Source organism: Taeniopygia guttata, chromosome 3 (genome assembly GCF_048771995.1).
Source record: "Taeniopygia guttata chromosome 3, bTaeGut7.mat, whole genome shotgun sequence".
In the NCBI taxonomy this organism is placed as follows: domain Eukaryota; kingdom Metazoa; phylum Chordata; class Aves; order Passeriformes; family Estrildidae; genus Taeniopygia; species Taeniopygia guttata.
Window position 1 is genome coordinate 68,672,696 of NC_133027.1, and position 22,987 is coordinate 68,695,682.

The window sequence follows — 22,987 nt, forward strand, 5'->3', positions numbered from 1 at the left end:
AGGCTTTAATTGGCAGGCAAAACAACATTAATCCTCTTAGCTCCTCATAAAAACCCAGATTGTTCTTTCCAGCACATAACATCTGCTGCTCAGGTATGAAAGTCCTTCCTTTGCTGTTGCATTTAAGTAACAGTGAGCAATATGTGGTGTTAGCAATCAGCAAAGGCTCAGAATTTTGTCTGTGAGAACTCTTGTAGAATTAAGACCAATTCTTCAGTGTAGAGTTCTTGATGTTGCAGTAAAGAGGGGGATTGCAGCAAATGAGGGGAGAGGGGACTAGTGGGGTGTTCATCCTCTTAAAAAAAACAACAAAACAAACAAACAAAAGACCATTGGTCCAGAATTCTGTAAAAAGTTTAGTATGCTGCTAAAAACAAAAAGCAGAAGTGTAACTTGTGCTGTGAGTCACCTTTGGATGTTCCATGGGTCAACTGTGGTGCTGCACATAGTGGGCTACTTTGCATGGAGGTTTGAAATAGGTTGGAGAGGAGCTATATAAAAGAGAAAAATGTTCTACCAAATTGGCTGGGTCTGGGTAAAATGAAAGAAAAATCTATGTTGCAGCATGTGTCTTAAGATCATAATATGGTTCCATCAGCTGCAGTTAACCTTTGACATTTTAGAGAGAGAGGCTGGCTTGAAATAACTTCTAGCATCCATGCTGCAGATCCTGTAGAAAGGGTATGTATGTATGTGATAGATTTAGGAGGTTGCTGGACCTTTTAGGAGGTTGCTATAATGATGCTATTGAGGTAGGATGGTATGAAAGGACTCAGATTCAGAAGGCTGAGAGTAGAACTCTGATTTATTTCAAATACATCTCTCTTTTATAGAGAGTATCATCCAGACCCATTGTATTGGTCCTAGAGTAAAAACATCTCACACCCCTGTGCAGTGAATGATGCACAGTGGCAGAACTTATCTATAAACAATGTGAACAACAATAGAGATAAAGAATTATTTACATTCTTTCTCAACTGCATCCCAGGCTTCTGCCTGCTTAGAAACTCTCCATTTTCTCTCTGACTGAACTGAGAATACCCACACTTTAATACTTGTATATATACATATATATATATAAAAGGATTATAATATGCAGATTATACTTTTTAATGCATGTTTTTGCCCTACTAGTAATTTCATGAGACTGTTAACTCAGCAATGTAGTAGGACCAGGTTACAAACCTGAGCCAAATGCAAGACTGGGAGGCATTCACAAGCTGGAGAGTGAGTTTTACACAGTCTCCTTGGGTAAAGAACACTGAAGCTCTCACTACCACCACCTGGGGAAAAGGTAGTGTATCCACATAACTGGGAATTACTGTCACTACCAAAGAGAAGCTTTATTTCCTCTGCTCTCTTCACAAAGGCTCTTCCTTGATACAGGAGCCAGAATGGGATGTGGTGCTTAGGGAGCAAATAGTATGTAGGACACTACAGCATAACCAGAGAGCGACAAGAGAAAGCAGTTATTTCATTATTCCTTTTATTTTCTTATAAATTAACATTCTAAAAAATTGGAATAGAAACACTAAATACAGTATTGCACATAGTGATCTTTGTTAGATGATCTATTATTTCATTTAGTATAGTAATATACATACTGTAGGTACTGAAGAGAACAGGAAGGCTACAAATGAAAACATGCTACTGTATCCTTGCACTTAGGAGCAAAGTTAGGAGGAGAAGACTACTGTTTACACAAATACAAACATGGATTTGAATCAGTGCCATTAAAATAGCTTTACTCTTTAAAGTTTTTTTTTTTTTTCATAAGTTAGTCATAACAGCAAATAATCTCTTTGTTTTCCCCAAATAGTAATGTTACTCCCATCAACACAAAATTTTAGAATTCCATTCTTGGTAATTTATATCCCTGCCAGAAATTACTGCTAGTACAGATTTTCACATAGGTTTATCAGCAACAGGAGACTTACTTTTCACACAGTGAAAAAAACCCATATTTTCTAGTGCTTGGTATATGTGAAGAATAACAGATTCCTGAGGTCATATTTTGCACTTCCTTTTATGACACCCTGTACAGTATATTAGCCTCTGAACAGCTCGGAATGTCTCTTGATGTGCTAGATTAGACAGGGAATAATGCAACCCAGAAGGTTAGAGCTCATTTGCCTTACCCCAGTGTCTTTCAGGCTCCAAAGCTGTGAGCACCTGCATCCAACTGATTTGCACACACGGTCTGCTTTCAGGAAAAATTAGCTTTGAGAGAAAAAAGTTATCAATCAAGCTGATTGGTTTGGGGCTCTAAATTAAGGACTGGAAGAAGGGGTTCTTATCAGTTGATGTCTGAGGGTGACGTTATGGTGCTTGTATCCCAAATCATGTGTTATATTTATGTTTGATATTATGTTCTGTGATTCCAGAACTGACTCTGAAAGTGAAGATTTGTTTTGTATTGTTATCAGACGGCTCACCTCCCCCCATGGTCTGTTGTCTAGGAGAGGCTTTGCTTGCTTGCTTGCTTGCTTGCTTGCTTGCTCTTGCTCCTGCTTTTGCCTTTGCTTTTGCTTATTAGTTAGTTTAGCTAAGCAGTCCAATCTTTTCCCTGGACTGTTTTTTTTTTCCTTTCCCATTCCTGAATATCATTCCAATCTGCTCTGGACTGGGACCTGGGAAACACTGAGAAGCCTGCATTTGGTGATCTGCAGTGGGCATCCCCAGCGTAGGAGACCAAGAACTGGGTGACCACTCCCAGGAGATACTTTCTGAATTTGTCATCTCTTCAGAGTGGTGAAAGAGTTTTTGTCATCTGGTGTTCTTAATTTTTTTTTTTTTTTTTTTTTTTTTTTTGTGCTGGGGAATGTTTTGAAATAAACAGGATTTTTCCCCACTTCTCTCTGAGGAAATTTTTCCCAAACCAGGTGGGGGGGGGGGGGGTTTGCTTTCCGGGGGCTCCTTCCAGAAGTTTCCTCCCAAATTTGTCCTAAACCAGGAGAAATATTTTGGCGCCCAACGTGGGTCTCGAGAGAGTGGAAAAAACCCTGTTCTAATCATATTTTGGTTCCAATTACTTTATATTGGTATAGAGCAGTTACTGGCTATGTTTGAATTCATAGTGTCTCTTGGGGTGGAGGCCTCATGTGTTTCTGGTCCCTAGGGTTTTTTGAGATCTTAATCCCTCTTTGGTCCCTAGGTTTCTTTTCTTATCCAGGAATAGCTCCGGTATTGTCCCTAATACATAGTTTCTGCACTAGAAGGGCACTGACCAGAATATCCATCGGGCTGGGCTTGGGTGTAATGGCTTGCAGGGGGTTTATAAAGGTGCTGAAGTCTGTTCCAGGAATGTATGGTTAATGGTTATGGTTGTGCAGCCAGTTTGTTAGAGGGGAAGCAGGGGATGAGGCTTTTCAGCCTTTGTTTTCTTCTTCTCTTTTGAATCTGTTACCTCCCTATTAGAGAATGTTCATTTTCCCCTGAATGTTAAAGAGACCATCTTCCTGGTGTTTAATCTGGTAAGCTTCCTGAGACAGTCTGCAGTCTCTCTAGAATGAAGGCTGAGATTTCTAGAGGGGCTGATGAGACTCCTGACCCAGGAGTAGACCCAAGTGTGAGAAATCCTGAGTGGTGTGGGAAATGGGAGGATATGGGCCGAATCTTAACGGAATTTTCTGACCCTATAGCCTGGGACTTTCCACGTGAACAAATTCAGAATCCAGTTGAGGTGGCAAAGTACCTGAAAGAGGAGTGCCAAGATAACTCTAAGGAGGAAAAGACCATTGCAGTGAGCTGGGCCCTGGCATATGCTTATCACACTCTGCTAGATACTGTAGGGCAGCAGACAGAGGAAGGGGGACAGGGAGATAAATCAGCAGCTATCCCAGTCACTCAGGCTGCAGCCAACATCCCCGGCTTAAAGCCATCAGCTAAACCAGACAGTGAGCCTAAGCTAGCAGCTAAACCAGACTGTAAGCCTCAACCAATGGCTGTTGCTACTAGCATGAGAAGTGCACAGAAAAGACTGATCAACCAGCGGGTGACGACGATGATGATGATGATGATGATGATGATGATGATGATGATGATGATGATGATGATGATGATGATGATAATGCAGGAGAAGGACCTCAACGCCTCCTGACATAAACTCAGGAGTCAAAGTAACTGGTACAAGATTAGAGGCCAATATTGAGTCCTTTTCCCTAAAGGACCTTCGTGGCCTGAGGAAGGATTACACTCGACGACCTGATGAGTCTATAATTAGTTGGTTGGTCCGTCTTTGGGATGCTGCAGGTGAGGCTACAATTCTGAATGGTACTGAAGCGAGGCATTTGGGATCCCTGTCACATGGTCCTCTCATTGACGAAGGAATGATGACCCTCACAGCCTCTGGGCATGGGTTCTGGAAAGTGTAGCATAAAGATACCTGTGGGCAGATGATCTTTATATGCAGCAGACCCAGTGGAAGACTATAGAACAAGGGATCCAATGCCTGAGAGAAATGACAGAGGCAGAGATTATCTCCTCAGATGAAATAACAACTAGGAATCCAGACTTGGTACCATGTACATCTATGATGTGGCAAAAACTTGTATGGCTTGGGCCACATGAATACGTTTCTGCTTTAGCAATAATGAAGCGGGATGAGAGGGATGAGACTGTGCTCGATATGGTGAAGAAGCTCCGAGCATATGCAGATGCTGCCCATGGCCCAGCCCATGCCAGAATTGTAGCAGTGGAAACACATCTGCAGAAATTAGAAGACAAGATAGAGGAGAATCATAAGAGACTCAGGGAGGAGATTAAAGAGGATCTTCTCCAAATCTCAGCAGTACAGATCAGAGGTTCTGGTATCTAACGCAGACATTCCCCAGATGGGGAGAGAAGGTACACTCCATGAGCTGAGCTGTGGTTCTTCCTGCGCGATTGCGGAGAAAACATGAGGAGATGGGACAGAAAATCTACTGCTGCTCTGGCACAAAGGGTGCATGAACTGAAGGAAGGCAAGACTCGGAGAGGAAGTTCCACCAAAAGGAGAGCAGCTCCAGTTGCCCGTAGCCAAACTGCCAGGTATGATGATGGTGATGACATGTCCGATCCCCTTGAAGGAACCTCTAAAACATATGCCCAAGGAAAAAAAGGATAACCAGGCTTAGAGGGGCCCTACCTCTAGCCAGGTAGAGGCGAGGGAAAACTGTGTTTTCTGGACTGTGTGGATTCGTTGGCCTGGCATATTGGAACCACAAAGATATAAGGCTTTGGTTGATAGTGGTGCACAATGCACTTTAGTCCCATCGAGACGTATGGGAACAGAATCTGTCTCTATTGCTGGTGTGACAGGTGGATCACAGGACTTTACCTTGGTGGAAGATGATATAAGTCTGACAGGAAATGAGTGGAAAAAACACCCTATTGAGACTGGCCCAGAGACCCCATGCATTTTGGGCATAGATTACCTCCGAAGTGGGTATTTTAAAGTCCCAAAGGGACTCAGGTGGGTATTTGGGATAGCAGAGGGCGTCCAGCAATTGAACACCTTGCCTGGACTGTCTGAGAATCCATCTACAGCAGGACTTCTGAAGGGAGAAGAGGAACAGGTACCAATTGCCATTTCAACAGTGCATCACTGACAGTACAGAACAACTTGAAATGCTGTGGTTCCCATCCATAAGATGATCCAAGAGCTGGAGAGCCAAGGGGTGGTCAGCAAAACCCACTCATCCTTCAACAGCCCCATTTGGCCTGTGCGTAAATCTGAAGAGAATGGAGATTGACAGTGGACTCCCGTGCATTGAATGAAGTGACTCCACCACTGAGCACTGCTGTGCCAGACATGCTGGAACTCCAGTATGAGCTGGAGTCCAAGGCAGCGAAGTGGTACACCACTATTGATATCGCCAACACATTTTTCTCCATTCCACTGGCAGCATAATGCAGGCCTCAGTTTGCCTTTATGTGGAGGGGAGTGTAGTACACCTGGAACCAACTGCCCCAGGGGTGGAAGCACAGTTCTACCATCTGCCATGGGCTGATCCAGACTGCACTAGAAAAGGGTGAGGCTCCAGAACATCTACAATATATTGGTGATAACATTCTATGGGGGAACACAGCGGCAGAAGTGTTTGAGAAAGGAGAGAAAATCATCCGAATCCTCCTGGAAACTGGTTTCACCATCAAGAAGAGTAAAGTTAAAGGACCTGCTTGAGAGATCCAGTTCCTGGGAGTGAAGTGGCAAGATGGACGGTGTCAGATTCCTACAGATGTCATCAACAAGATCACAGCTATGTCCCCACCAACCAACAAGGACACAAAAGCTTTCCTAGGTGCCATAGGTTTTTGGAGAATGCACATTCCTGAGTACAGTCAGATTGTGAGCCCTCTTTACCTGGCAAGAAGAATGATTTCCACTGGGGCCCTGAGCAGCAGCAAACTTTCGCCCGGATCAAGCAGGAGTTCGCTCATGCTGTAGCCCTTGGCCCAGTCAGGACAGGACCAGATGTGAAGAACGTGCTCTAATCTGCAGCCGGGAACCATGGTCTGTCCTGGAGCTTTTGGCAGAAGGTGCCTGATGAGACTCGAGGCCGACCACTGGGATTTTGGAGTTGGAGCTACAGAGCGTCTGAAGCTAACTACACCCCAACAGAGAAGGAAATCTTGGCCACCTACAAAGCAGTCCAAGCTGCTTCAGAGGTGATTGGTACAGAAGCACAATGCCTCCTGGCACCCCGACTACCAGTGCTGGGGTGGATGTTCAGAGGAGAGGTTCCCTTCACCCACCATGCCACCAGTGCTACATGGAGCAAGTGGATTGCTCTCATCATGCAGCTCACCCATACTGGTAAACTGAATCGCTCTGGGATTTTGGAAGTAATTACAAAATGGCCCAAAGGTGAAAATTTTGGTGTCACAGATGAAAAACAAGAACCAGTGACATGGGCTGAAGAAGCTCCATCATACAACCAACTGCCAGCAGAGGAAACACACTCTATTCTCTTATTATGCTCTAATTCTAATTCTCTATTATTAGGCTCTGTTCACTGACGGCTCCTGTCGCATTGTAGGGATGAATCGGAAGTGGAAAGCAGCTGTATGGAGTCCCACACGACGGGTTGCAGAGGCCATTGAAGGAGAAGGTGGATCAAGCCAACTTGCTGAACTCAAAGCCGTTCAACGTGCCCTAGACATTGCAGAAAGGGAGAAGTGGCCAAAACTCTATCTCTACACTGATGCATGGATGGTAGCCAATGCTCTGTAGGGGTGGCTGGAGAGGTGGAAAGAAGCTAACTGGCAGCGTAGAGGAAAACCAGTTTGGGCTGCTGAAGAGTGGAAAGATATCACTACCCGGGTAGAAAAGCTCCCTGTGAAGGTTTGCCATGTAGATGCCCATGTCCCCAGAAGAAGAGCTAATGAAGAGCAGCAAAACAATCAGCAGGTAGATCAGGCTGCAAAGATAGGGGTGTCAAAGATAGACCTCGACTGGGAACACAAGGGAGAGTTGTTCCTAGAACGACGGGCCCATGATGCCTCAGGCCATCAGGGTGGTGATGCCACCTATAAGTGGGCACAAGACCAAGGGGTGGATCTAACCATGGACAGTATTTCTCAGGTGATCCATGACTGTGAGACATGTGCTACCATAAAACAGGCCAAGCAGGTGAAGCCCCTCTGGTATGGTGGGTGGTGGTCCAAGTACAGGTATGGAGAATCCTGGCAGATTGATTACATCACACGGCCCCAGACATGCCAAGGCAAGCACTATGTGTTCGCAATGGTAGAAGCCACCATGGGATGGTAGGTAACACCATCCTGGGCCTTGAAAAGCAGGTCCTGTGGAGGCATGGTACCCCTGAGAGGATTGAGTCAGACAATGGGACTAATTTCAAGAATAGCCTTATCAACACCTGGGCTAGGGAACATGGCATTGAGTGGGTGTACCACATCCCCTACCATGCACCAGCTGCAGACAAAGTGGAGAGGTACAATGGTCTGTTAAAAAACACCTTGAAAGCATTGGGTGGGGGAGCTCTCAAAAATTGGGAGCAGCATTTAGCAAAGGCCACCTGGTTAGTTAACATCTGAGGTTCCACCAATCGAGCAGGTCCTGCACAGTCTGAGTCCCTGAACATAGCAGACGGAGATAAAGTCCCAGTGGCACATGTCAGAGGTTTGTTGGGTAAAACAGTGTGGATCAATTCTGCCTCGAGTACAGACAAACCCTTTCATGGGATTGTCTTTGCTCAGGGACCAGGTTGTACATGGTGGATAATGCAGAGAGATGGAACAACACAATGTGTACCTCAGGGAGATCTGATTGTGGGGGTGAGACTCGTGTGCAAATATCACTGTTTGCTGGATGTTACTGCCATTGTCTGTACATGAAAACACACAGACATGAGATAGAAGGAAATGTGTATGTGTCGAAGGTTTGAGCAAGTGAGATGGAAGGATATGTGTATAAGTGAAAGATGGAAGTTTTTACTTGATGAAATTTTTACATGATGTTTAGTAGTACGTTGATGATATGGAGATAAGGGGTGGAATCATCCTTGAGTGATGTTATGGTGCTTCTATCCCCAGTCGTGTGTTCTGTTTGATATTTTATTCTGTGCTTTCAGAACTGACTCTGAAAGTGAAGGTTTGTTTTCTCTTGTTATCAAGTGGCTCACATTCCCCCATGGTCTGTTGTCTAGGAGAGGCTTTGCTTGCTTGCTTGCTCTTGCTTCTGCTTTTGCCTTTGCTTTTGCTTATTAGTTAGTTTAGCTAAGCAGTCTAAGTCTTTCCCTGGACTGGCTTTTTTTCCTTTCCCATTCCTGAATATCATTCCAATCTGCTCTGGACTGGGACCTGGGAAACACCAAGAAGCACTGAGAGCCTGCATTTGGTGATCTGCAGGGGGCATCCCCAGCGTAGGAGACCAAGAACTGGGTGACCACTCCCAGGAGATACTTTCTGAATTTGTCATCTCTTCAGAGTGGTGAAAGAGTTTTTGTCATCTGGTGTTCTTAATTTTTTTTTTTTTTTTTTTTTTTTTTTGTGCTGGGGAGTGTTTTGCTTGTTAAATAAACAGGATTTTTCCCCACTTCTCGCTGAGGAAATTCTTCCCAAACCAGGTGGGGGGTTTGCTTTCTGGGGGCTCCTTCCAGAAGTTTTCTCCCAAATTTTCCCTAAACCAGGACAGCTGAGCAGTCCAAAACTGATAGACCAAATTCTGGATTGCAAATAGGAAGTAAGCGTGTGCTTTAAAATGGAAGCCCTAAGTCATATATTTCAACCATTAATCTCCTGGTCAGGGACACTGAAAGCCTGGAAGAAATATCTGTAATTCTGTTAAGTGTGAAATTGATATCAATTAGTTGGTAGTCTATGTTCTGTCACTGTGGGAGGCGTTCCTGGGAAGGATTCTCTAGGAACGCCTTGGGAAACCACAGTGGTATAAGGAAAAGTATTGCCCCTGGATTCCTGTCTTCCCCACATAAATAAAGATATGCCCATCATATGTCGTATCCTCCCCAGTTTATGCTCATCACTGTTTGTACCATCCTTTAGTTCTAGAAAGTTCCACGTTCTCCATTCCCCATTAGTTCTCTCGAGTTAACCAATCCTTCCCCTTGTTCCTATTGGTCCAGTTTATGCCACTCTGTCCCTGCTCCCCCCTTACGCCCCCTTCCCATTGGATTGTTTGTACCCCAGCCACCCCTTGCCTTTCCCAGTTATATCCTCTGGCCCCTCCTCCCCACTCACTCTTGCAGCCCGTTTGCCCTGCATGTGGGTGTCTCCCTGCTCCCGCTCTTGTCCCCTTCATCCTCATTCTCCTCAATAAACCCATGTGGATTACAGTGGCTCAAGAGTCCTCCTGTCTTTTGGTGGAGACTTTATTACGCTATTGAGGCACCTGTGGTCTAGCCAGCAGCGGGCTGCCCCACCACACAAGGCTCAGGTCGCCCACATATCACTAGAATTGGCTACTGTTTTCCATAAATGTTGTCTCCATGTGCATCTTTTAATAGCTCTCTAAAGGAGTTTTCATTTAACTGTAAAGCTAATTCCAGAAGGGAAGTCATGTACATGTGGCCAAGAGCCTGTCTGACTTAAGTGATCAGCAGTTAAAACTATATTATACCTTCTAAAGTTCATGTAAAAGTATTAGCTGCTTTATATATTAACAAACTATAATAGCCAAAGCTCTCATACTCTCTATCATACTTCTGTGCTTTTCTGTACACTTTTTTTTTTCTTTTTTTTTTTTTTTTTAATGCTGGATTTCTGACCCCCATACCACCTGGCATTCACTATCTGGCAGAAGATGAAGTAAAAGTATGCTGCCTTATCGATTTAAAACATAGTTACAGTAAACATCTTGTTCCACAAATATTTAGTCATGGAGGGCAACCAAACAAGTTGGGAAAGCATTGATTATACTGTATAAACAGCACTTAACAATTCAAAATACAAACTACAAATGCCAACATGAAACAGATACAAACAATTCACTAGGAGTAACATTTCTTTCCCTAAACTAAGTGCAGTGCCATGAAGTATTTGTGTCTGATGTTGCCAGTAGGAATGGAAATGTTTTACTGTGCCGAGTAGCATTCTTACGAAGTTCAACTTAATGCAATTTTCAGCATGTTCAGAACTGATGCAGATACCACTTTTTATGCATGCTGACTTGTCCTATTTGTAATATACCATACACTTTACAAAATACCATTTTTGAGTGGCAAAGGAGATACAGAGTACAGGGAAGGTGTTTCAAGTCCATACCTAGTCTATTTCTGGGCACTCCATTAAAGTGATTACATTCATGAATGAATGCACAATAACACATCAGTTGGTGGAAAACTCTAGAGAACAAAACGCAAATTTTAAAAGGTCAAGGAAGCAAATGATCAGGATGATGTAGTTTCCTTCCCTCTCACTCCCCACCCACAAGCATGTTGAATTTTGGTAACCAGGTAACAATGGCTTTTGAATTTCTTCTCTCAGATTTTCATACTTATCTTTGCTTTCTGAAAAATAAAATAAATTTTAAAAATAAGGACAAAATTTGAGTGTACAGAAAACCACCTTACACAAATATGAAAAGCATAGAAATACATAGGCAAATATTTGATTATATTTACATAGAACAGACTTCACAAAAAAACTTTGAAGCTAGAACTGAAGTAGACTACAGCTATACACTTGTGAAATATTTTTGTTTACTTTCCTTTTCACTCATCAAATTATCACTCAGACTGAAGGTCCCTGTTTCGGTGCAAAAAAGAATGATACAGGAATAATTAAAGAAATAGTTATTTCTTAAAAGAAATCTCTCAGTGTCTTCTTACACAGCAGTATATATTAGGTGGAAAAATGCAAAACAATGCTAATTTAGGTGGTTCTTTTGAAATAAAATGTTGATCTGCTTTTAAATAAAATTGATAAAATATAGTTTATAACTCCTTACCAAACTAGCACTCCATTTACATTTCTTGTGGCACTAGCTACAGTCAACTCTCATTAAACATTCAAAATAAGAAACAATAAATGCATTATTATTGCTTCCTGTATCAAATTATGTTAGTTAGAATACTTCAAATTACCTCATGCTTCATTTACAAGATATGTCACAGATAATATGACCACACAACTATGACTGATTACAAAACATGAAAGAATTAAGTAATGTCTTGGGGTGGTGAGGAGCAGAGGACACAGAGAGGGACACAGGCACATGAAAAAATCTAATACTTTTCAAACATAAATGATGGCCAGTTTCTACAGTTATGAATTAAATGTAATACCAGAACAATTTTTCTGTAAAATCAGTCATGCTCCTTACAATGATTAGGCAACCATAGGGGAAAGGTTTTATTGAATGACCAGAATTACTCCTCTATTATCACTGAAGTTATTTATTTTCAAAAGAATGGTGAGAACCCAGTATTATCTATTTCTAGTGATTCTACTCCAAACAAATCTATATCAGTGGATCAGAAAACACTGTATTTGATACAGTTATCGACCTTGAAAAATCTGTAGCTATCAAAGTTCTTCCTTTCATGCTGTATCTCTAGAAAGGAGTGTGAATACAAAATGAATAAGCTGGAAGACCAAAACTACCTTTCTGCCTTCTATGTGCATCCTATACCAAGTCTTGGAAGAACACAGATTGGCACAGTGGGGCCAATAGATGCTCTTGCTTGTGCTACATCTATTTGGTGGAGTAATATTCATAAGCAGATTTCAAGTTTGTTAATTTAACACCTTTAAGGAAAATGCTAAACATTAAAGAAAAAAACAAAAAACCAACCCAGAACAAAAACATACATCAAGAATAACCTACCTATGAAATGCAAAGAGAAAAATAAGTGATATAAACAGAAGTATTGCTACAAATTTTACTTACAATTCCAGAGTCATGTTTTTGTCTAATATTGTATAGCGACTTCCCCTTTTTCTGTCTGCAGACTTCCTCTGCTTCTTTGACTCTGAAGAGAGACAAAATCTATAAATATTCCTGTACACTAACAAGATTTACAAAGACAATGCAGTATAAAACTTACAAGTTAAGGCCTGAGGACACAAGTGGATAACTTTATTCTCCATATATTCATTAGCATGCTTCACAAAACAGTTCTTGCACTCCAGGGCTGTTGTAGCCATACCCAGCACTTACACGGACAGGCATAATCAATTCTAGTTACAAAAGCAATCAGTACTTACTGCAGCTGAAGTTTCAAATGTATGAGGGCTTAAAGTATATTGTATAATATGTAGTTTACATTTCAGAGCATATATTGCTAAGAAAACACCTTTTGTTTTTAGCACTGTTTAAAATATTTCTTCATCTATTCAAACCCTTAGTACTTCAATCACAGTTTAAACAAAGTTTGTCACCAAGCTATGTTCCCCTCCACCCATTGTTGTTTATATTTAAAATGGCAAAATAGCTTAACCTAAATTTCCAGTCTTTACCCTCAACCTTTAAAAACAAAAAAGTGGAAAATTTCCATGGAACATTATGTTTAAACCAAGGTGATGCAGGTGACGGCACACATCTCTAATTCCAAAGCTGAGGAACCTCAAGGCTACATGACCACTGGGGATGAATGCACTTCAGCTGCTTGGATGTAAAGAGAGAAGGAGGTTCTAAAAGTAAGGGTCCACTTCTTAGTGCTTCCTGACATGGCAAACAGTACCGAATTAGGACCTTGTGAAATGCCACCACATTTTTGGTGAGAAAAATGTCCTTTTTGTCATGCAGATAAGAAACAAACTGTGAAAGGCAGAGGACTACACTCAGACTGGGAGCCTGCCAGACTCAAGCTGATGGGTTCAATGTCACACTGTAAAACTTTTCTTTACAATTTTCATTCATTTTATACATCAACCTTGTAAACACACATGATTGCTGGAACACTGATAATATGAATTTATGTTATGAATTCTCTGAGCTGCAAAGACTTAGATAAACACTTTCTATAAAAGAACATTAAATCATGTGAGATCTTTATTTTTTTTTTAATTAGAGATGAAAATTTTATTGATAAATAAGAAAGTAGAAAAGAAAAATGTAAACCCTATATTGGCTTGCTCTTGCCAAAAAAAATTGGACTTGAGATAGCACTTAGTCTGACTTTTCACCATTATCCAAGAGTGAAAAAATAAGCAACAGTTGAATGATATTAAGAAATCATATATCCTTGGCTGGTTCCTTGCAGTTCATCTCCAGACCACTAGCATAGTGGTTATTTCACTAAGGCTATACAGTGAGAATCCAACTTTGTGTTACTATTATTTTTGAATATTTTTTGTGTGTGGTAAGGGCCAAAATTTTGAAAATAAAACTCCAGCTGAGTCTGCTAAGCATGGTAAAAATAACAGTTTCATATTCATCTCTGCTTATTCAACTTCACCAGACACACCTTGTTTTTAAGTTTCAAATGTATACTTCCAAAAATTAATTTAAATTAATGAATCAGCCATTTTCCAGCACTTCCACAAGCCGCCCTCTTCATCTGATGGCCTTGTATGTTTTTAATGTAGGGAGACCTTCATGTGCACAGGTCGGGGTGAAAAAAGCTTTGAAACCTATTCTTTCAAGCTGTAATGCTTTTGCTCTGGCTGCAAATCAGATAGATTGCAGCATAACCTAGAACAAAAATGTCAAGCAGCCAAGTAATTCACCTTGAAAATATATTTAAGTAGATTCAGTAAAAGTGGCAGCCAAAATGCAGTGATAGCTTCAAATAGAAACTTATGGGAATGATGCAGAATGAAGAAAAATTCAAGACATTTTCTTTTTTCTATAACAATTTTTCTTCTGCTTCATGTCTACTTTTCTCTAAAGGAGAAAAAAAATATCTGTGACATTGATCTTCCCATGATCTTTTCTAAATATTCAGACACATTCCAACCTATCAAAAGCCACTCTTACAAAGTCAGATATAAAACAGCACATCTATCATATAATTTCCTCTTTTTCAAATACAAGTATAGCTTGCTCCCTTCACTTTAGGCATCAGTTAAATAACAAAATGAAATCTTACATGTGAGTAAATTAGTATCAAATCCCTGTACGTACACAGGGACTATACAAGTACTATTGAGTTTATCAAAATGACTTTTATCAAAGCAATGTAATATATGCAGGTATTCAGACTACTCAACATGCAAATGGCAGCATATGTAACGTACAAAAATATTTACCAAATCAGTTCACACAGATCCAGATGTTATTCTTAGGAAATGCCAGGGAATCTTCAATTCCAGTCCTTGTCCCACCTAAACCTCCCCCTTCCAGGATGTATTATCCACTGCTTGCTAGCATACCAGGTCACAAGACAACACAGCTCCCTGTGGGTCTCATGCTAATTCAAACAAAAATCCTCACACAGTAAGGAACCCTTGATAACACAGCTGTTTTCTAAAGACCAGGTCCCATTAAGTGCCACTGTCAGTGTAGCATCTCTACATATTCTACTTCAATTAGAGAAACAGCTTTTTGGAGAAAGGCTGTCTCTGTTTGAAACAGCAAAATGTTAATAATATGCCACCCTGTGAAGGAGGAAGTCAGAACTTCTATGGCCCTGAGATGAAAATGATCCACAACCTCCAGACTGATAAGTGACAATCTTAAGGCTGTGTTTCCCAAATTTCAGTGTTATGTAAGAAGTGCTGATCTCAATAGTATGGTTGTGGTTCTCAAATTTTGGGAGCTTTTATGCAATTCCTTGGAATTTGAGCCTATTTATTCATACCAAGGGAAATGAAGATGAGAAGCATTTAAGCTAATGGACTTAAACGGCTGAGAGCTAGCAACCACTCGGTTCCTGTTCCAACCATATCACTGACTCACTGTGTGGGTTTAGGACTGTCCACAACCTCCTGGCTCGCATCCTGCTCTCTATGCAGGAAGATCCAAGTGGTTGGATAGAGACTCAGTGAAGCCCATGTGACCCATGCATATGCTTCTTCAACAAAAAACACCCTGAGAAATGTAAAGGTAGCACACCAAAGGCTCATTTCAAGGAGGTTAGTTTGTGACCATATTAAATCGAGAAGCATGAAGAACTGTATAAATCTACAGCTATATCTAAAAAAGAAAAGCCAGCAGACTGGTGAAATAAGAACAAAGGCAACTATTAGGCTTCCACAGGGCCATATCATAAACCAGTGAGTGTGGCTAGCAATTTTGCCAGTATGGAAATATATTTTGTGAAGGCTGATCATTCAGCTTAATTAAGATTTTATTAAATGTAAAATTAAAATAACTTAATCCTTCTGGAAGAGGAAAAGGATGTATTTTGTAGGAGCATCCGCAGTGTTTAAAGTGATCTAGAAAAGCAGATAAAAGGTCCCTTGAAGTAAGGGCAATGGTCTTAGTCCAGTTGGAAAATAATTGCCACTGTCAAGTTTTTGTCATATTAGTTTTTCTCTATTGGCCATGAATGGTTTTTTCATCTTTCCATGAAACTAAACAGGTTTAGGTAAAAGCACATTGCTTATCAGCTCATGGTTGGTTCAAGCAATATTTCTTACAATGGCAAGCAAATCCCTGTGTACCTTCCTCTTGCTCAGGCTTTTCCTGCACTACTTCCCACTGACTTCAGTGAGACCCTGATCAGCATGGAGGTGCAAGAAAATAATCTAAGACAAAAAAGTGCAAAAATGCATTATCCACTTATCCACTCACCACTAAACTGTGGTGAGTTGCTAGAGCTTTATGAAGAAACTAATGGACCTAATTCAGTAATGGGAGGAGGAAAAAGGATTTTTGGAGAAAACAACACAAGACTCTCAGCAATCACAAAAGGAGAAGCAATAGCAACACAACAACATATTTCCAAGCTCCAGGCCAAAATGGTACTACCACAGTGCCAATGCAGAGCTCAAAGAGCAAAAAACCAGTTAAAAAGATACTCCTAGGAAAGGGGTGGGTATTCATTTGTCAGACCTTCTGTGGAAAAATAGGCTGCCACTGGGAAGACTATGGAAGAAAAATCTGAGGAAGGTAAGTGTTCCCCAGTTCCTGAGAATTATAACCCTTAGGCAAAAGCAGGCATGTGACAGATTGATTTATTGCTCTGAAAATATTTAATACTGTTTTTACTTATACTATTTAGTTCTTCACTACTAATACTTTCTGTTAGGGAAGCTGTTTGGTCCTCTTATAGAGCCATCATCTCAATGGCAACCAATCCTCAGAAGCAGGACAGATCTTCCAGGCATGATCTGAGAGTGGGAGAGGAAGATGGAGGTGAAAAAGACATGGTGTGCTCTTGGAGAAGCCAGGTGATACCCTTAACTTGATAAGTGTGGTGGGAATGACTTGCAAGCTTCCAGTGTGTTAAGTTTGCTAAACTGATGCTCAAACTATCCCACTTCATATTTACAACCACTTCTCAAATCACTTTATTTCAGCAAAAATTACTTTGGTTCATTTACTATCAATTCCTGTCCTATCTTATGCCAGTTCTGGCTCAAAAGTGAGCATATTAGTTTAACAGAAAAACAACATCAGCTGTGTTACTTTTAGCAATTTTTGCCTCGTATTCCTTTCCCAAGTAGTTTCTTGATTTTGTCTTAGTGAAAACATAATTCTACAAAAACTTGAGCTCCCAGCCTAGACAACCAGAGAGTTGATTAACTCTCACTGTATTAATCTGAAGAGCAGGGTTATTCAGATTCTATAAATACTTGTTAAGAGTGTTCATCACTTGAATCTCCTTAAATAATAGATTTAGCTAAAGCATTTTTTGCATTATTTCAGAAAGAATATACTTCCAAATAGCCCCAGCAATAAGAAAACATGCAGGGAACATAGAACATTGGGTGATCAGTGGATCTGTTAAAAAAAAATTTAAAAAATCTACAAGCGAATGAATAGTCAGTCACTTACAGAGCCTAAGACTTATAGTCCTGAAATCTGCTACTTAATAAGACTGAGTCTCTATCAATTGTCACCTGTAACAAAATAAGTAGCTTCTTATTTCCATCATAATAGAAACTTTTCTCCAGCACTATCACCTCCTTGTACCTCATATTTATTGTGAGACAAACATATAAAAATTATGATTCAGTTTAAAGATAGCCTGTAAGATGAATAAGCAAGTTTCACTTCAACATGCACACAGGAAAAAGAAACCAGACATGCTTAAAAACCCAAAAGACTGAGTGTTTTTATCTACCTTCTAGACCAAAAGCCAGCCTGGCCACAACCTTATCAAGGCTTTGAGACTTTCTGTCATCATTCAATCCATTGAAGGGGTAGCCACTTCCCTGCCACTAAACATTAATATTTTTTTCTGAAGTATCTGTGGCAGATTAATTTCTTACTGGCTCCATCAAGGCTTGGTTGCCTTACACTTCACTAGTGAGCACTGTGACATGACAAATGTAATCACAGTGAGAGGACTGGAAAGTTATGCCTTAGATAGCAGAGCTGCTTGCAGAAATTTCCATGATAAACTCAGACAGATATTACTTTTACACTTGACAGTATAGTTTATGAAAACCAAAAGACATTTTTTTCTGCAGATATTCTGCATTTTTTAGCACAAAACAAGGCTGAAGCTGATACTCTTTATACTACCAAGAGCTTATATCAGTTAAATAAAATGAATGTTGCCAAAATATTTTATGTAGCTTTGTCTGGGTTGAATATTGAGTTAAACTTGTTTATATTAATAATAGTACCTTTACATATAAAACCAAAAAATCCTCCACTAAATTTCAAATACCAAATGTGTTTCAGATTTCAAGGGCAGAAAACTTTGAAACTCTCTCCTTAAAACTCTACCAGGTAATGTTCCTATATTTTATTCATTGACTAAAATATTTAAAATATTTTTTTTGCTAAGGGAGAAACCAATACATAAAACCCATAATGGAAAATTACAGTTTCCAACATAAAAGTTGAATAAAAAAATTTAGAGCGTTTACTTTCATGCCAATAGGGTTGAAGTGATGACACAGATATGATTCAGTAACTGACTGCAAAGACTTTATATAGATAAGAAGTACATTGTAATGTACCTGGTCCCCTCAAACAAGTGAATGAAACCTAACTTTATCCTACCAACAGAGAGATAATGTGTTAGACTATCCTGACATCCCTGCTAGCTCCTTGCATGGTTAATTCGAGGACCATGAGGCAGACAGTGGTTGTTGGAAAGACACAATGATTAATTATAATTTCACAGAGAGGACCACAGACAAATAGATTAAAACACTGTAATCTGTCCACATAACATAGAAAATAATCTGTAGCAGGACCCTGAATAAGATACCTCCTCAGTCAACAGTTTGGACATTGGGGAATATATTTCATTTTTTTTTTAGCGTGCATAATGTCAAATGGGCCTAAAATAAAGCTTCAAGTCCAACTGAAATGAAAATTCAACTTTTCCATTTACAGAGTCTCACTGCCCTTCCCCAAACACTTAAAAGTTTTATGAAAGTATTGTAATTCAGAAGTATTTAGTTTCCTTTGGTTCTCTCTGGGAATCGTACACTTGATGATGATCTAGGGGTTCTTCTCTTGTCTATGAAGAGATATACAGATGTGAATAAGTAAAACAAAGAGAATACTGTGTAAAACATGATTTAAAGATTATAATTTTAACCTTAAAGAGAATTTCACATTGAAAATGTAATGAAATAAAAAAATTGAACTTTTAAAGAATGGCTATGCTTTAACATAAAATGCAAATATACATGTCCCCACTAAAATATATTTCATGACCTTTGTCATTAAGTTGTCTGAGTGACCAGTATTGCAGGCTGTTCCTGGCTACCTTCAGGCAAGATGGAAATCACTTTTCTACAGACTTTACATATCAAGATTGAAATTATTCTAAGAAAAGCTAGTCATCACTTTCCACTGTTTTTCTTGGAACTGAAGCCAGGTTGCTCTCACAGAAGCTGGCTACATTTGGGCAATTTGGTTAGGAAATTTAACAGGAAATGATAAGGATAGGGAAAACTACTAGTAAAACTGCTAACATAATCAGCAAGCAAAAGAAATTCATGTGTGAACAGGAGTGTGAAACTCTCTGTTAGCTGTAAAATGTTTTTAAGCAGCAGATGGGGTAAAAGAAGGCAAATACCTAAATTGTAGAAAAGGGTAAGAAAAGTCTTGGTAAACAGACTACAGAAGATGATTCTTAAAGAGAATATGGAGACACACCCTGGACACAAGTGTTGCTATAATGGGTATGTTGGGGCTACTACATTGGATAATTGATAGCTACCAAATTGTAGTACAAGCAAATATGAGAATTGAATGAATAGAAGGGATCAATGAAGAGAAAATAAAAAAACCTGAAGTCAGCTGGAGAGCCACAACATTAAAGATCTCCAGTGCATGAGATGGGAAAGTAAGAGGCCTTGAACTTTGCTGCATGAGGTAAAAAGTGTCCATCCATCATTATGTAATAACTCAAAAATTACTGCAGACACAGTTAGGTTCTTCTCAAGTAAATAAGAAATCCCCCTGATATTAGGCTATTCCCTATACTGATTGCATAAAACATGCACAGAGCCATGCACTTATGCTTAATGGATGTTGCCATTTTGCCAACTCCATTCACTGATTTGGCAGACTGCTGCAGAAAAAGGAAGTTCACATCTTTGGTAGTTCAGGATCAGTCTGGGTTACAGTAGGTTTTAAGCCTTTGTGAGCATTTCAAATGTTCAGGGGCCAATATTTAATGACAAATGCTGCTCATTTGTAAAACATTACAATGCTTTATTGCACCTCAAATGCCAAAGCGATTATTTTGCCTGGGAATAAAACCACTAACAAGTATAAAAAGTGTAGTGCCTGACAAAAGTTCTGTTTAAATTTTTAAAATTATATAATTATTTTTCACGATACATTGCAAGTATCTATTGAATATGCAGCCCCTGTTTTCATCATACACAAATGTCATTCTTTAATCAAGAGGTGGTGAACAGGAAAAGGTTAAAAAGAGATTGAAAAGATCACATGGCAGAAATAATGGTATCCTATCCTCTCACTACAGCTTTGACTATCACACCCAGTCTGACATTACAGCCATGAAAAGTCTGTAAACTTCATTATGAAATGATGATTGTTAGCTACCTTCTTTTCATGTAAAATACACATTCTAGGATGCAACATAATGTGCCAGCATGATACAATACCATCACCAGACAGATACTACTGAAGAACTTTGGCTGTTTATGTGGGGGCCATTCTGGAATCCAACCTCACACAAGTCACAAAAATTAGGAAATATTACACATTTGGAACTAGTTTTTCTACTAGATCCTTCACTTTATTTAAGTTTAATATTTGTAAGCACCAGTTGGCTCACAGCTGTAAATGGAAATATTTTTCCTGTCTTATAAAACACAGGATAGCTGAAAAATGTTAGACTAAGGTATTCAAAAGGATTTTCCACCAAAGATCCCAATTGAGAAATGTATCTCCAAATGCCTTTTTCCCTAAAAACTTTTCCCTCAAAAGCAATGCTAAGAAATGAAAGTTCTGTTCACCTTCCCCTAACCAAAGTACGATGATATATTAATAATAATAAAAAAAACAACAGAAAAATTAATTGCCAAAAACGCCTAAGGAAGAAGAAAACAAACCATACACGTTGAACAACCTCTTTTATCTGGACAGCAAACAGGGTCTTTGTGAGGTACTGCCTCACAGCTGGCTTCTGAATCTTTGGTGTGTTTAGGCTTTTTAAAGTAGATTTTCCAGGGCCCATAACAGTATATTCTGATCAGAAAGCTATTCAGGTTAACAATTTTGAAATACTCCCAAAAACTGAAGATCCATGTAATTATTCAATTGAATGTCATGTAAAATCATCTTCTGTTTTGACATGTCATTATAACGGAGTTACAAACCTGTGCCTACCAGCATGCAGCTCAGTTGGTTAGAGTTTAATAAACACATTGAGATTAAAGCTTCCAAGAGACGCCAGCAAATGTATCTGCCCATGACTGCTCACTAACACAACACTTGGAGCTTTTGGTTGGCATTACACGAGCATGCCAAGCAAAATGTGACCCCACTAAACATACTCCACATGTTCATCATTTCCTTCTCATGTTGCAGTTCCATATACATTTTTCTTCTATTTTCTTCCATCTCTGCATTTCTTTGCAAGTACCTATTCCCATGTCCCTCAATGTCTCACTCTCAAGTCTGACTCACTGGTTCATATTATAAGCGTTAAAAAAATATCCCTTAAATTACTCTGAGAGGACATTGCTCGTGCTATGGGATTTAATGCCCTCCTCTGCAAGCAGAAGTGGCAGCTTACCAATACGCTCCTCACTGTGCAACGTACAGATATCCCATGCCAGACTTTAAATTGCTCAACAGCAAGTTTTAAATCATCCTGCCGAGGAGTCTGTAGGGAGACATACCAGTCTTTCTGCAGAGGGAGATCAATGAGCTGTGGAGACACGCTGGCCAGGAATCTCCCTTTCATCTAGATATACACAGTGTGACACACCAGGTGCCAGCTTAACTGCTATTCTTACGGGAATGGGCAACTTCTGCATTTGAGAGACGAGTGCATTTTTCTGAGTTTATAGATTATTTTTAATGTGTCAAAGATTTATCGTGGGAGTTAAAGGGTTGAATAAAGTCAGCCAAAAGAAATTATCAAGCTTAGTGTGATGCAAGATATCAGGGACTTACAGAATTTTACCATTGTGTTGACCTTGCTTATGAATTCTCCTCTGCTGGCATCCCTGACACAGCCTATGCTCAGCAACACAACTCTTAGCAAAGGCAAGGCCCTTTGTGTACCTTATACCCACATTTACAAGGCGCCTCTATCTGCCCTTTGCTCTCTCCTCCTCCAGCTTTCCCATCTAGAAATACAACTAATACAAGGTAAATCTTTGCCAAGTTGCACAGGCCCTCTAGAACAGCAAATAGTCTGAAGAGAGGGAAACACATCCAGAGCTGAAGAGGACTAACAAATGTAAACACCTCACTCGCACCCAGAGAAAGAGAACGGGGAACTGCAGCCCTGCATTTGAGCTTCTGCCACCTCATTGATCCTTCTCTAGTAAGGTCTGAACTGGTATCTATGAGCTGATAATATTGATACTAACATTTGACAGCAATGGAACTTTAAAACATAAAATTTCCTAAAGGACTCACTGCTTTGTGCTACTGTAATGAGCAAGGGTCTATTCCATGGCCATAAAGAAATTATGTAGTCCTAAAGATGAATCATTGTTGTCCATAGCAATATGAGATTTTCTGATAAATAACTGTATTTTTATATTTTATTTCCAGGACGAGCAATTGTTTAGCTTTTCAATTTTTTAGAACATTTCAAGACTTCCCTCTTGGCATGTTGCTTCATGAGCTCTTTTTATCTTTCATCCTTAGGACAGGATATCTTTTCCTGGTTGGTAGGAAAATGGTAGGGTCTGGGCAACAATCTGCAGGCCTTTGCTGATGTCAAGAAAAATAAAAATACTTCTTGCTCTCACAGAAGTGCTAGACTGGAATAGTGCACTTCATATTGACTACATCTAA

General features: G+C 39.9%; 1 protein-coding gene across 2 annotated transcripts in view; it reads right to left on the reverse strand.

Moving 5' to 3' along the window:
- Positions 1–1,469: 1,469 nt before the first annotated feature.
- Positions 1,470–22,987, reverse strand: part of FMN2 (formin 2) — a 158,814-nt gene continuing 137,296 nt past the window's right edge. For both annotated transcript variants that reach the window (XM_030268221.4, XM_030268218.4), the window contains 2 exons: positions 12,350–12,431; positions 1,470–10,967 (listed from right to left, as the gene is read on the reverse strand). In XM_030268221.4, coding sequence (XP_030124081.4) covers positions 10,941–10,967; positions 12,350–12,431 — 109 coding nt within the window. In that variant the 3' untranslated portion in view covers positions 1,470–10,940. The remainder of the gene's footprint in view (positions 10,968–12,349; positions 12,432–22,987) is intronic.